At 41.4% G+C, this 14,859-nt stretch overlaps 1 protein-coding gene across 1 annotated transcript; it reads left to right on the top strand.

Moving 5' to 3' along the window:
• Window positions 1-10,533: 10,533 nt before the first annotated feature.
• Window positions 10,534-14,104, top strand: LOC122661312 (the record flags this gene model as incomplete). Its single annotated transcript, XM_043856670.1, has 5 exons — window positions 10,534-10,772; window positions 10,950-11,390; window positions 11,838-12,098; window positions 12,669-12,732; window positions 13,091-14,104. Coding segments are annotated over 5 exons (2,019 nt in total), but the record flags the coding sequence as incomplete, so codon positions are not given.
• Between the last annotated feature and the right edge of the window lie 755 nt (window positions 14,105-14,859).

The following is a 14,859-nucleotide window of genomic DNA, read 5'->3' as shown; positions in this document are numbered from 1 at the left end:
GTCTTTATATGGACTAAAATAAGCACTAAAATAATGACATGAGAAACAATGGCACCAAAAGAATAAAGTGTACAATGGAAAATGGAGACGTATTCATCTACGCTATAATTTTGTTAGGAAATATATAAGTGAAGAAACAATAGCTATTGACTTTGTGAAATTCGAAAGAAATCTAGCGGATATGTTCACAAAACCACTGCCTACAATACTTCTTTATGAAGCATCTAATGGAATGAGCTTAAAGCCTGTGTTATAGGTCATGTGATGGACACCCAACCTATGTGAAGAGGACTAATCCTAAATTAGATTCAAAGGGTAAAAACAAAGTCACTGGCAAACATGTTTAGTACTACTATATATTTGCTCATTTTGATTAGATGGAAAAGTAGTACCCCCATAATGAAATGAGGATGAGTTATATACTCTTAATTAGCTGAATCCTATGAAATGTGGGGGTGTGTTAACTATGGTGCACACTAGTTAACATAAATGAATGTAGGAGCTATAGCTGCCTGCCGATAAGAGTTTTTAAAAGGAGAACTCTTTTAACATTAATGAGACCAAGATAGAGGACAAGGCCATATAATGTCCAATTTTATATTTAAGACGAGGTCATGAACGTCGACTAGTAGGATATGGATGGTGAGCTAGCTTGTTACACAAAAAAGGAAAGGTTTAAGAAGTCTGATGTCAAACCCTGCCCCTGACTGGCTGAAATTTTGACTGAAGAACAGGAATTCCTGACCAGGCAACCAAGAGCATTGTGGAGTATCACTCCAGTGATTTGGATTAATGAGGAAACTCTATGCATGTCTTCCTACATACCTGTCAGAAGATGGATAGCTGACCCCTGCAGCTGCACAGCTCATGTCATTATGTATGGCCTGGACTCCAGGTAATCTCTATCCTCTCCAAAAAGTGGGACCCACCCCTGAAAATATGCTTAAAGAACCCTAAATGGCATGTGGGGACAATGCCTTGACCAAGGGTCAAACCCCTGTGCAAACCCTACTGTGTTTCAGCCTTGCTGGAACCGCTGGTCGATGCACTAGGCAATGCAGACAAGGCCCAGAGGCATCGCTCAATGTGCAAAACAGCATATTAAATTGATTTTTAATTATGGGGACCACCCATAATGAACATGGGCACCCTCCATAGATAGAAGGGAGTCTGAGGGACCACCTCATACCCTTGGTTCACTTTGGACCCCACCAGTGTGCCCAAAATCACTGTGAATCAGTTTAAAAACTCATTTTCAAAAGGGACCTTAACAGCCAACAGACCCTAGTATGGGATGGGCCTATAAATAGGTGAGCCTTGGGCTCATTTAGAGTTCTTTCTACTGCTCATTTTGTGGGAGAGAAAAGAAGAGAGAAAAGAGAGAAAGAAGAGGAAGAAGAAGAAGAAAGAAGAAGAAGGAAGGGAAGGAGGGGCTGCCACCCATCCAAGGCTGGAACCCAGCATCCAAACATCTGTATAGGTATATAATCCTTGCTCACACCTTCTGGTTTCTTTGTTGATGCTTGTGTTGATGTGTTCTTGCCCTCTGGTAGCCTAGAATAGCTGGGAAATGCTATGGATGGCCTCAGATCTGCCATGCAAACCTGATGCATGAAAGATCTAAGTGTTTTGTGATGTATTATACATCTGTAACACAGATCTGGAACTGATACTGGTTGTGCATGGCTGCACTGCCCTGATTCACTGTTGGCTGGCTGTTTGGAACCATGGAAGCAAGCCCTGGCTACATGAGACCAAGCCCTAGGTGGTAACAGCCTTGAATCACCATTTTACACCTATTTTCAGCTTAACATATAGCTAAAACTGAGTTTCATACCAGAAGAAAACCCTGTGATACTATTCACTGGGCTGTCTGGGCAGCCTCTGGCAGCTAAGTGGTGGGCCCAGTGGAAAATCCACATGGACAATATTGAGGATCACCCCTAGGGGTACCTAGCACCCTAACATGCAAGGGGAGATGATTTGGGCACTGCCCACAATCAACAACCTAGGAATCTCAGCCAGATGTCGATTTGAAGACTCTGGGCGATGCACTGGGTGATGCACCCAACGCCCAGAGCCATCGGCCAGTAAGTGAAACACTGCCATTTTGGCATTCTGACTTGGGGAGCCTTACCCATTGGCCATGGTGCAGTGTGGAAAGGTGGAAAATGACCTAAAAGCCCCTCTTCACATCTGTCCATATGAAGGTTTGGCTTAGGAACCCAAGTGGGCTCCACAGGTGATGAAAACCCTACCTGTGCTTGGTTCTGCAGCACTAACAAGCTGTGGACAGCACAGTAAGCCTATTATGACCTAGGGTCAGGTACAATTATTGAGAATGACCATTTTACCCCTAGACCACCATCTCTGGATGATGCAATGGGACATAGGCCTAAGGTCCAATGCAAGGCCCAGAGAAATCTAAGTGAAAACCAACTGAACACCGGGTCAACCCAGTGAGCTTAGGTTAACCCTAGGATTACCAGAGATAGATTGGAAACTTAATATGACAATTTCTCATTTATATCTAGGATTTGATCCCGCGCTCGAGGTCTACAGCCAGACTACTATTGGAACTGAAATTGCAACCGAGTTCTTAGAACCAGACTCAGGTGAGTGAAATATTATTGTGTATGTACATGTAACTGTGATGCTATGCCGATAACTAAAATTTATATTATAAATGCTGTGTTATTTAATTCTGTTCAATTTCTCAAATTACTGCACAATGATTGTCTGTTGATCAACACTATGAATATTATCTGATGATTGTGAATGTTAGATTAGATGTCGTAGTCGGTTTGGAAATGAGGCCTGGTAGCCCATAGTATGGGATGTGGTTGACACCACCTGAGTCATATGATGCCATATAAACATGGGGTTAGAGTTTCATCACCCGTGCTACGCACCCTTGCCAACAGGGGCTAAGGTGTTGGATGCCTGTGAGGGTGACCATATGTGTATATGAGAAAAGAAAGAAATGAAAATAAATGAAATGTGTTTGCACCAGAATGGTAATTATGGGCTATAAGCCAGAAATGAAAAGAAAAGAGAAAGGATGGATTGCCCTACAGGTTAATCACAGAGGGCTGGTCGGGCTGACCTTGGTGAATGAATGCGGAAGCTGACTGGTCCTCTCTGACAACTCAATGGGTGTATCGCAGGAAGGGGTAACCAAGCCCGCACCGAGGATACATGTATTGGGGATTATAGTCGCACTGACCTGAATTAGTTGTAATACTAGGTGGCTAATAAATAATCTGGACTTGCATATCATGTAGGATCATGTGGATTGCGGTTGCACGTGCATGCATGATGATATGTTTTACTCACGAGCTCAGTGGGGCTCACACTCTGTTATACATTATTTTTCTTTAGATGATTTTGCAGATCGATGCCGCTATGTCATGGAGGCTCATTACGAGGAGGAGAGCCTTGGTTATTATGATGATATTGGTGTAGACCTCGACGGAGGTCATGTTGATGATGCGTGCATTCTTGGTGGTCATTGATGAAGACCGTTGAAGAGTGCACTTAATGCTTTTTGTCGGGGGACTTCTTTTTGCTTTTGTTAGGAATTTATCCCCGTCTTGCTTGTGGTTTAGCTGTAGTTTTTCTTACTTTCTTTTTGGAGTTGAGTCAGCTCACCCTGTATATATATATATGTATGTATTTTCTTTGGCTTTGTTTCTTGTCAGCTTTACTTTCCAGTTTGTGGGTAGTTTGGGAAATGTATCAGGACAAACATATGTATGTATATATTATCATCATTTCCCATATCGCTATGCTTTCTCTTTGCTATTGTAATTATAGTTTATCTGTAGCACTCTGATCTTACCTGTAGTAATGTGATGAATGTGGGACTGTGAATGTAATAACTGCTTCTAGATTTGTGGGATTTGGCGGATTGTCGTTATGTAATTTGGGTCACCTACCTAATCCTCCCAGTAGGTGGTTTGGGGTGTGACAGAGCTTAGCATCAGAGTGTGAGGCTCTTCATACATTCACGGGATGCAGATTTGGGTTAATAAGCTACCACCACTAAAACAAGTAATAATTAAAAGCTATAGGGGAGGTAAATGCAATTAAGTAAAAGATGCATAATTTTCATTAAAATAAAGACAACTGTGGCTGAGCCACTACATCAGTTGATTGAAAGTATTACTTCAATAATTACATAAGCTGAAAAAAAAAACTAAAACTAAATACATCCCGAACAAAGGAAAGTACATAAGCTAAAAAAAAATGAGATACGTCTGAGCCACGTAGCACTGAGTCAGAAGATGGCTGGAAGAACTACCCCGGTAGAGGTAAGTCGCTCGAAGGAGGCTGTGACTGGCGTGAGTCAACATGATAGACTCTGTCCCAAAAGTCCAAGCACTGCTCGACAGATCCTACCCTGCTCTCCAATGATGTGAAGCCCTCTCCAATGATGTGAAGCCTTGATCCATCCTGGTCGCTATGTCAGAAAGCTGGGTACTGAGGCCCTGAAAATGTGACATCATCTGCACCGACTCAGAAGGCCCTGGAACCTGAGAACTGGTAGCACCTGTCGCCTCATAGGCAGGTAAGTCTATAAACTATGTGCCAACACCCTCGAAGTCGCCCTGACCCACAACCTGCTCATCAACCCCCTGCTCCTCTCCATGGTCGCCCTGGATGTCTCCCTCAATATCTCCCAGCTCCACATCCTGCTCATCATCACCTGGCATCCCTCCTAGCCCCTCATCCTCTGGTGGATCCTCTCCCGGTACTGTTATCTTCAGTGTTGAGGTTTTATCAATAGGCCTGGATCTATCCTTCTCCATGTACTGCCCCGCCAAAGGAACCTCAAAATGCCGGAAGACTAAGGTAAGGAACTTCCCATATGGAAGAAGGTTCCCATCACCTAGGTTCTGTGCATGATATAACATGGCCTGAAGTAGAAAATAAGGGAGGTTTATAACCGGACCTCCTCTACCCGCTCCTAAAAGGCAATAGGTGATGTAGGCCCTCATCATAGATATGCTACCTCTGTTCCCGCCCTTCGGGTAGATATTGTAGGACACACATCTACTAATCACTCGAGCACTGGGCTTGTAGGAAGCCTCAGACTTGGGTGTATTCTCAGACCCAGTCAGTGCTTTGAAGACCATCCTCCTAGTCTCCAAAGAAAACATCTTAGAAATGTCCATCCTAGGCTTATAGTAACACCTCTCTCTAGTGTTGGCTAAGCCCAAAATCCTTGCCGGTGAAGCAGTGGTCAACCTAATGTCCACCCCCTTCACTCTACCTCTACTCTCCAACCCAAACTCTTGTGCCCCAGATGGCACCAAGTTGCAGTAGAAGTACCGAACCAAGTTGGGATAACAAGGCTCGGTAGGTGACAACATAGAGGCCCAACCTAGGGCATTGAACCTAGCAAAGAGACTATACTGGTGAAAGTCTTCCACCTGAACAACCCAGCCATTTACAATTTTTAGGGATTTAAAGTTCTTCCAATCTCTAAAATGCTTGTACCTATAGAAGAGGAACCGGTCAAACTAGGGCTCCTCCGAAGAAGAATCATCTCTAGGTGAAGATGGTGGCACTGTGGATGATGATGATGAGGAATGATCACTCTCCACCCGAAGTCTCTTCTGGGCATGCGGTGGCTAGTGGACATTTTGCTGCAAAAAGAGAAGGAAAAAGGGGTAGTTAGGGTAAGGAAATCTAACAAAAACCCTAGCTAAAACAAGATGGAATAAAAGAAAACCTAATAGGAGAATGTAACCAAGGAATCTTACCTAGGCACGCGTGGATTCGTAGGGAACTCGAAGGAATGTGAGGATTTGGTGTGGGAATAGTCACACTACCCTCCAATGAGTCTCTCCAAGTGTTTAGGGAAGTTTAGAAGAAGTTAGGATTGAAATGGGCCCCTCTCAGACTCATATACCTGCGCCCCGATTCTCTAGGCGATGGCACTGGGCGATGCATCCAACGCCCAGAGACATCGCCCAGTGAATGTATTTGGCTGATTTTGAAGTTTTAGCACATGGGAACTTGGATTTCACCTATAATAGCTTTGTTAAACATAAAAATAAATATTTTCACTAATGTGTTATAAAAAAAAATAATAATAATTAATTAAGCAAACACAAATTTCATGAAAATAAGGGAATACAACTTCTACTTGGGGATCTTAGTAAAGCACATAGGAAATTGAAATTCCTTGTTTATGTGTTTAATATAAATACTTAAAATATATATGTGTACTTATGACAATTGGTGTGTGTAAAATATTTAGTTATTATGTGCTTGATATTGTGATGTACGAACTGAGTGGAGTGCTGCTATGCAAAACCAAACATAGCTATGTAGGTTTGTTGTAATACGCATTTACGACATCTAGGGAGCGTAGATCTTACCCTATCCAAAGTCTAGGATAGCTAAGAATAGGGTCTCATAGCTTGCTGATGAGCACATTTATGTGTGAAATTTTAGGGCATAAATTATACATTTTACCACATTGGACAGAGTTACTCGGTGCTTTCTTGTGCTTTTCAGGGTTTAGGTGAATTCTTGTGAAAATGAAGGAGATGTTTTTAAGCTTTTTAGAAGTGTAAATGGATGCATAGCCCATCGAGTCAGCTTCGTAATGGTTCAAACGACACTTAATTCCGAGTTGAAACGAAGAAGTTATGGCCGTTTCCGTAACGACGCGTGAAAATGGTCTGCGGGGGTTTATTTATAATTATTGACAGTCGGATGGGGACAAAGTGAAGCGGAAGTTGGGATTTTAGGGGCCTTAATGCAATTATCAGAAGTTACTTTACTGTACCCAAAAGATTCCATTTGGAAGGCTCTGGACAGTCCAACTTCAACTTAAGATATCTTGGGCTCCCCAACTCCGAATTGGATGAAATTTGGGTCTATTTTGTGTGATTTTTCGCAAGGAACACAATGGTGAGACCTATATAAGCACCCCATGCTCCACATTTTCTGAAGGACAGAATGGGTATTTTATTTATTCTTGAAGGAATCCTAGTCATCACCCTTACTCTCTCTCTCCTCCAACTTCTCAAGGGCACTTCTGGAATTCTACTTGGGATAGATTTATAGTTTCTCATCTATGGAAGGTTGAAAAATCAAAGATGCTTTGATTTTATTGCTTGGAGAAGATATCTACAAAGAAAAGGAAGCACTTGTTAGAATTGGAAATTTATTTTTCTAGAAATCGAAGGTCTATGTAAACAATCTTCTCTTCTTCTTCTTTCTATTTTTTTCTTTTTTCTTAGGATTCAAGGCATTGTAAAAGAGGAAAGAGAAAAGAATATTCTCTTTTCTTAGGGAATATTTCTCCTACACTTCCATCTTCTCTCTTCTCCTCTCTTCCACCTATAAATACCCCCTACCTCTCTTGTAAAAATTGGCTCATTCACTTAGTGAAATTTCTTCTCTTCTTCTCCTTCTAATTTGTGATTTTTGGCTTTTCTAAGTTCTAGTTTGCTTTTATAATTTTTAGTTAATGGTTATAATAGGTTTAGTTTATACTTTAATTTCAATTTAAGTCTTCAATTGGGTTGTAATTTCTTAATTCTAGTTTAGGTTTTAAGCCTTCTAGTCTAAGTTCTTAAGTTGATGACAAGACTTGAAGATTTAGAAGAGGAGGCCATGGTAAGTTTATGCAAGTATTCAAGCTTTTCATTTACATTCATGCAAGCACATCCAGGTTTTACTATCTAAACTCTCAATCTCATTCTCCATCTCCTCTATCTCTCTCTATCTTCTTCTTCTTCCCCCTCTATTTCTTTTATTTTAATTTTATATGATTGTGGTTTATGGATGCATTTTTATTCCCTTAGTTCTTTTTATGTGGTTAGTATGTGTGGTTGCATTTTTATTCCTTTCAATTCGCTTTAGTTTGATAGGTTAGATGCTCATGTGTTAGGACGCCGATTTAATCCCTTAATTTTGTTAGATGCTTATGAGTTAGGATGCATTGATTTTCGTTAGTTTAATTAGTTTAATTTAACACTTTAATTTGATTCATTTTGCATTACTTTTAAGTTAGTTAAATAGAGTGGCGTATATCTCCTCGTGTTCGACCCGTAGCTACGATTGACCCGTACGCTTGCGATTTTATTTTAACTCAAACAAATTTTTGGCGTCGTTGCCGGGGAGATTACTGTTCATTTTATTTATCTGATTTTTAAGTAGTTCGAAGTGTTTTAGTTTATTATTTTCTCTTCTTTTTTTTAAAAAAAAAAAAAAAACCAGTTTTTGAAAACCTCTTCTTGTTTTTCTTCTGTTTCAAATAGTGTGCGCCCAATCTAAAGTCCTTCATATGCTTCAACCCTCCATCTTTTGGTGTCCCTCATAGGATTAAGTTACCTATGACGCTACATCTTGACTTGGTTGGGTGGATTGACATGTGACTTATCTTTGGAGGTGACCACTCTTGATAACAGGAAAGTGACATAGTGAGAGTGTTGGAAACATAAACGTATAGTAGACCTCCATTCTACATTAGAATCCATATTGGAGTCGCACGTAGGTGGCTATAGAAGACTATACGGGTTCCCTTGCTGTCAACCTATATGGCATCCTTACAGCTTTTGAACCATTGTTTCGCTTTTTTGAGGGATAGAGATGCACTATTTACCTTGGGCTCCCTCTTGTTTCTAGTTTTTTTTTTTAAGTGTTTTATTTTTCTTTAATTTTTCTAAAGGAGACCTCATATCTGTTTAGGTGGCTAAGGTGTGGATTCGTGATTCAAGTAATCGTCTTATTAGAAGACCACCTTCTCTACCACCTTTGACCATGGGTGACCAACAACCCAAGACTCTTAAGGATAGGTTTTACCCCACCAGGGCCGCACAACCCTTATGCATTAGTCTGCCTGTTGTTACAGGGAATAACTATGAACTCAAGACCAACTTCATCAGCATGCTACCCCATTTCCATAGGATGGCTAATGAGGATGCGTATCTCTTCCTTAGGGAATTTAAGGAGGTCTGTGTTCTAATTAAGGTCCAGAATTTGACTGATGATGCAGTTAGGCTTAGGTTTATACCATTTGCCCTGAAAGACCAGGCCAAGAAGTGGCTCTATGGACTGCCAACAAACTCCATTAATACATGGGATGAGTTCACCATTGTCTTTTTGAGAAAATTCTTCCCTCTTCACAAGACCAATAAGCTTAAAAGTGACATCCTCCAGTTCAGGCAAAAACCACATGAGTTCTTTTCTAAATTCATGAAAAGATTCAAGGACCTCCTCTTAGAATGCCCTCACCATGGTTTTGACTTGTGGCAGCTATGCCAAATTATTTATGAGGGTATTGATTATCAGACCAAGCAACTTGTAGAGTCTATGTGTCCAGTAGGCTTTACTTCTTTTTCTGAGGAGAATGATGCATGGACATTCTTAACCAACTTGGCTGATAAGACTAGGGAATGGGAATCTTTCCAAGAGGCTGAAAGGACCACTAAGGGGTATCTCATTGAGGGTATGCCAGCCAAGGAGGCCAAACTTGACAGCCTCATAAAACGGTTGGAGTCCATAGTTCTTAAAGAGTCTATACCAGTTAATCCGGTCAACCAGGTCAACCATGTGTCGGTATGCAGTTGGTGCCAAACCCCTGGACACCTTTCTGAGGAATGCCCCAACACCTTAGTTGGCAATTCCAGCACTGAGAATGTAAGTGCTCTCTACCAAAATAACCCATATAGCAATACTTATAATCCAGGATGGAGAAATCACCCCAATTTCTCATGGAATCAAGGGAACCAAGCAGGCCCATCCAACTTTAACCATCAAGGCCAGGTTGGTGCCCAAAGGCCCAACTATGCACCACAAAGCCAAGGAATATCTCCTAACCCCTTTCCCTCTCGTCCTCATCTAAGACCTTCTATTAATTCTGCTAGGCCTCCTCTCCTTGCACCTTATCAACAACCCCCAGGGTTTACCAATATAGGAGAGGCAACAAAACTGAATGAGATGGACAACAAGATAGCTCTTCTCATGACAAGCCATAATAACATAAAAAAACAACTCACCCAGCTTGTCACAATCCTGCATGAGAGGGAAATAAGGAAGTTACCTAGCCAGCCTGAGCCAAATCTTAGGCATCAGGTTCATATTCAGCAAGGTACCCAAGCTCCTCCAAATAATGTTGCACAAGGCCAATAGCACCAAGGGCCCTCCAGACAGGTAAATGTTGTTTATGCTTTAAGGAGTGGCCGTGAGTATCAACAGGCTAGTGCACCTCAGTCTTTATCATCTCATACTCCTGTTGATTCTCCCCCTTCTGAAGAGGTCATCAAAGTGCCTACTGTTTCAGGTTCTTCTGATGAACCTAAAGATATACCAGATGATTTGGTTGAGGAAACCAAAGAGGATTCTGTTGAGGAAGTTAAAAAGACCAACCCTGAAAGAATTTATACCCCACCTGCCCCTTTCCCAAATAGGTTGGTTAGCAAGAAGTCTCCTTCTGTGGAGAAGATATTGGATGTGTTCAAACAGGTTCAGGTGAATATCCCCTTGTTGAATGCTATTGCCCAGATCCCCGCTTATGCTAAAGTCCTCAAAAACTTATGCACCCAAAAGCGGACCACCAATGGGCCCAAAAAGGCATTCTTAGCTGCTAACATTAGTTCTCTAATCTCACAGCCAGTAGCAGCCAAGCATAAGGATCCGGGAAGCCCCACCATCTCTTGCACTATAGGCCATACTACTATTGATCATGCCTTATTAGACCTTGGTGCAAGTGTGAACCTCTTACCTTTTTATGTCTACCAACAACTAGGATTGGGAGAACTGAAACCGACCAAAATTACTCTTCAACTTGTAGATCGGTCGGTTAAAGTTCCTAAGGGAATGATTGAGGATGTCCTGTTGAAGGTTGGGGAATTTATTTTTCCTGTAGATTTTATTGTTTTAGATACCCAACCCACTGCCAACTTCAAGGACCAAATCCCAATCATATTGGGTAGACCATTCCTAGCTACCAGTAATGCTTTAATCAATTGCAGGAATGGTCTCATGAAATTATCTTTTGGCAATACTTCTATTGACTTCAATGTGTTTAGGTTGGGCAAGCAGCCTGACATGGATGAAGAGGTGCATATGCTTCAAGGATTTCCCAATGATATTGATACATTCTTTGAGATTGATTTTGATTCGGGATTTCAAGAATGTATGCAAGAATTGAAGGGTGTTGATGATACTCCCTTATTTGAGGTCTGGAGCATCCAACCACCTTTGGAGCCCCTTGGACCCCTATCCACTTCCATTCCCAAATCCTCTATTATTGAGCCCCCCACATTAGAGTTGAAGGCATTGCCCTCCAACCTCAAGTATGTCTTCTTAGGACATGATCATACTCTTCCTGTTATTATTGCTTCTGATTTGACTTCTATTCAGGAAGAAGAGTTGATTAAGCTTCTAAAGGACAATAAGGAAGCCATAGGTTGGACCATGTCTGACATCAAAGGTATTAGCCCCTCCATTGCTCAACATCATATACATCTGATGGAGAGTTCCAAACCTTCTAGGGAACCCCAAAGGAGGGCTAATCCTGTGATGAAAGAGGCAATCAAGAAAGAGATCCTAAAATGCTTGGATCATGGCATCATTTATCCTATTTCTGATAGCCAATGGGTGAGACTTGTGCAGGTTGTGCCTAAGAAAGGAGGAGTCACTGTAGTTGAGAATGCTAATAATGAGTTGATTCCAACCCGTATCCAAACGGGATGGAGAGTGTGCATTGACTATAGGAAATTGAATGCGGCAACTTGGAATGACCACTTCCCCTTACCTTTTATTGATCAGATGTTAGAGAGACTAGCTGGCCATGAATATTATTGTTTTCTAGATGGTTATGCAGGGTATAATCAAATTCCTATTGCTCTAGAGGACCAACACAAGACCACTTTCACATGCCCTTATGGAACCTTTGCTTACCGGCGTATGCCTTTTGGGCTTTGCAATGCCCCTGCTACATTCCAAAGGTGCATGATGAGTATCTTTTCTGATATGGTAGAGCACTTCCTAGAGGTGTTTATGGATGATTTTTTTATTCACGGGTCTAATTTTTCTAATTGCTTGCATCATCTCTCTTTGGTTCTTAAAAGATGCATAGAAAAGAACTTGGTCCTGAATTGGGAGAAGTGCCTCTTCATGGTAAAGCAAGGTATAGTTCTTGGTCACATTGTGTCCAAAGAAGGGATCAAGGTTGATAGATCTAAGGTGGACCTTATTGCCAATTTACAACCACCCAAGAGTGTGAAGGACATTAGATCTTTTCTTAGCCATGCAGGTTTTTACAGGAGATTCATCAAGGACTTTAGGCAGATAGCTAGACCTCTCACCTCTCTTTTGGCAAAAGACTGCCCATTTGATTTCTCTTCTGAATGTCATGATAGTTTTGAGCAATTGAAAAGAGTGTTGACTTCAGCCCCCATTATTTAAGCTCCAATTTGGACAGTTTCATTTGAACTTATGTGTGATGCCTCTGATTTTACTATAGGGGCTGTTCTTGGGCAAAGAATCAATAAATTGCCCCATGTGATTTATTATGCAAGTAGGACTCTTAATGATGCACAGCTTAATTATACCACCACTGAGAAAGAATTTTTAGCTGTTGTGTTTGCTTTAGAGAAGTTTAGGCCCTACTTGGTTGGATCACATGTGATTGTTTATACTGACCATGCAGCTATCAAATATCTTATGCAGAAGAAATATGCCAAGGCTCACCTCATTAGGTGGGTCCTTTTGTTACAAGAATTTGATCTTGAAATTAGGGATAAGAAAGGGTGTGAAAATTCGGTTGCAGACCATCTATCCGGCTGCCTAATTCCTTGATGTTGATTCTCCAGTCAACGAGAATTTTCCGATGAGTATCCGATGGCGGTGTCTAGTGAACCTTGGTTTGCGACATTGTTAATTATCTGTTACTGGTGTGACACTGCACATTGGTCCACCCAAGATAAGAATCATTTTTTCACAAGTTAAGTATTTCTTTTGGGATGATCCTTATCTTTTTAAGACCTGCCCGGATCAAGTAATCCGGAGATGTGTCCCGATCATGAGCAACAATTTGTCTTATCTTTTTGCCATGATCGAGGCTTGTGGAGGCCATTTTGGGCCTAACAAGACTGTGGCCAAAGTTTTACAGTGTGGATTTTATTGGCCTAGTCTGTTTAAAGACGCTTTTACTTATTGCAGGGCATGTTCTTCATGCCAATCCTTAGGGCGTCTTACTAAGAGAAATATGATGCCCCTCAACCCAATTCTGGTGGTTGAGGTGTTTGATGTATGGGGTATTGATTTCATGGGGCCTTTCCCTAATTCTTTTGGTAACCTGTACATATTACTTGCTGTGGACTATGTGTCCAAATGGATTGAGGCAGTTGCTTGTAAGACCAATGACCACAAGGTGGTTGTGAAATTTTTGAAGGAGAACATCTTCTCCCGTTTTGGTACTCCCCGGGCTCTCATTAGTGATCAGGGCAAGCATTTTTGTAATCGGCCTTTTGAGGCCCTTATGAAAAAGTATGGTGTCGTCCATAAGTTGGCCACACCCTACCATCCCCAGACCAATGGCCAGGTTGAGGTTTCAAATAAGCAGATCAAGCAAATTCTTGAGAAAACCATCAACTCGAACCGCAAGGATTGGTCTAACCGATTGGTAGGTGCATTGTGGGCCCATAGGACAGCCTTCAAGACCGATCTTGGTCAATCTCCGTACCGTCTGGTGTATGGAAAGGCATGTCACTTACCTGTAGAGATTGAGCACAAGGCCTTTTGGGCTATCAAGAAGCTTAACTTTGACCTACGCACTGCAGGTGCCCATAAGAAACTCCAACTATCTAAGTTGGAAGAGCTTAGGAATGAGGCATATGAGAATGCCCGAATTTACAAGGAAAAAATCAAGGCTTTCCATGATAGGCACATTTTGAGAAAATCTTTTGAGGTAGGCCAGAATGTTTTGTTGTACAATTCTCATTTGCATATCTTTCCAGGTAAGCTGCGTTCTAGATGGGATGGCCCCTATATTGTTCAAAAAGTTTATCCTCATGGGGCTGTTGAAGTCCTCAATCCAAGTACAGGAGCTACTTTCAAGGTCAATGGCCAAAGATTGAAGCTGTACATAGAGATGCCTACTCCAGTTGACGAAGAGGTCATGAATCTCCATGAACCTCTTTACCTTGACCCCTGATATCCTGGTATGTATCCCCTCCCTTGTCCTTATTCTTTCTTTTCTGCATGCATTGAGGACAATACATGAATTAAGTGTGGGGGGGGGGTGTGTTGGACTTTAATTGTGAATTTTGTGAATTTTGATTGTGGCGATAGTTTTTGGGTATGTGCATAAGTCTCTTCGATTTGCAAAGCGAGAGTGAGAGGGAATTAGGTGCCCTCCTAGCATGCGAAATAATAAAAAATCCCTTTTCGGGGATGGTAGTTGGTTTGTATCCGGTGATGGAGATTGAGTTTGAAAATATGAGTGCTACTTCATGTGATGGTTAGATTCCTCTATGTGTTTATGGACCCCTTTGATCTTTTGGCTAGTAGTTGAGACCAATTTGTTTGTGGCAAGGCAAGGCATGAAAGTGGAAGTGAATGAAAAAAAAAAAAAAAAAAAACAAGGAACGAGAAAAGAAAGTGGAATTCCTTAGGACTAGACAGGAGACTTGTGCCTCATGAAGCGGGGTGACTTGATCGAAATTCCTTGGAAGGAAACTCAACAAAAAAAAAAAAAAAAAAACTCTTGCATCAATGTCTCAATGTTTTATGGATATATGCAAAAAGCGAAGCTACTAAGTATTTGGGTGTCTGGTGTATGCTCCACCATGTCATTCAGAGAACAGTAGTGGAGTAGAAATAGAGTTT

This window comes from Telopea speciosissima, chromosome 5, assembly GCF_018873765.1.
Source record: "Telopea speciosissima isolate NSW1024214 ecotype Mountain lineage chromosome 5, Tspe_v1, whole genome shotgun sequence".
Classification (NCBI taxonomy): Eukaryota; Viridiplantae; Streptophyta; class Magnoliopsida; order Proteales; family Proteaceae; genus Telopea; species Telopea speciosissima.
Note: the sequence above shows the minus strand (reverse complement) of the source record. Positions and strands in the feature narration are given on the sequence as shown.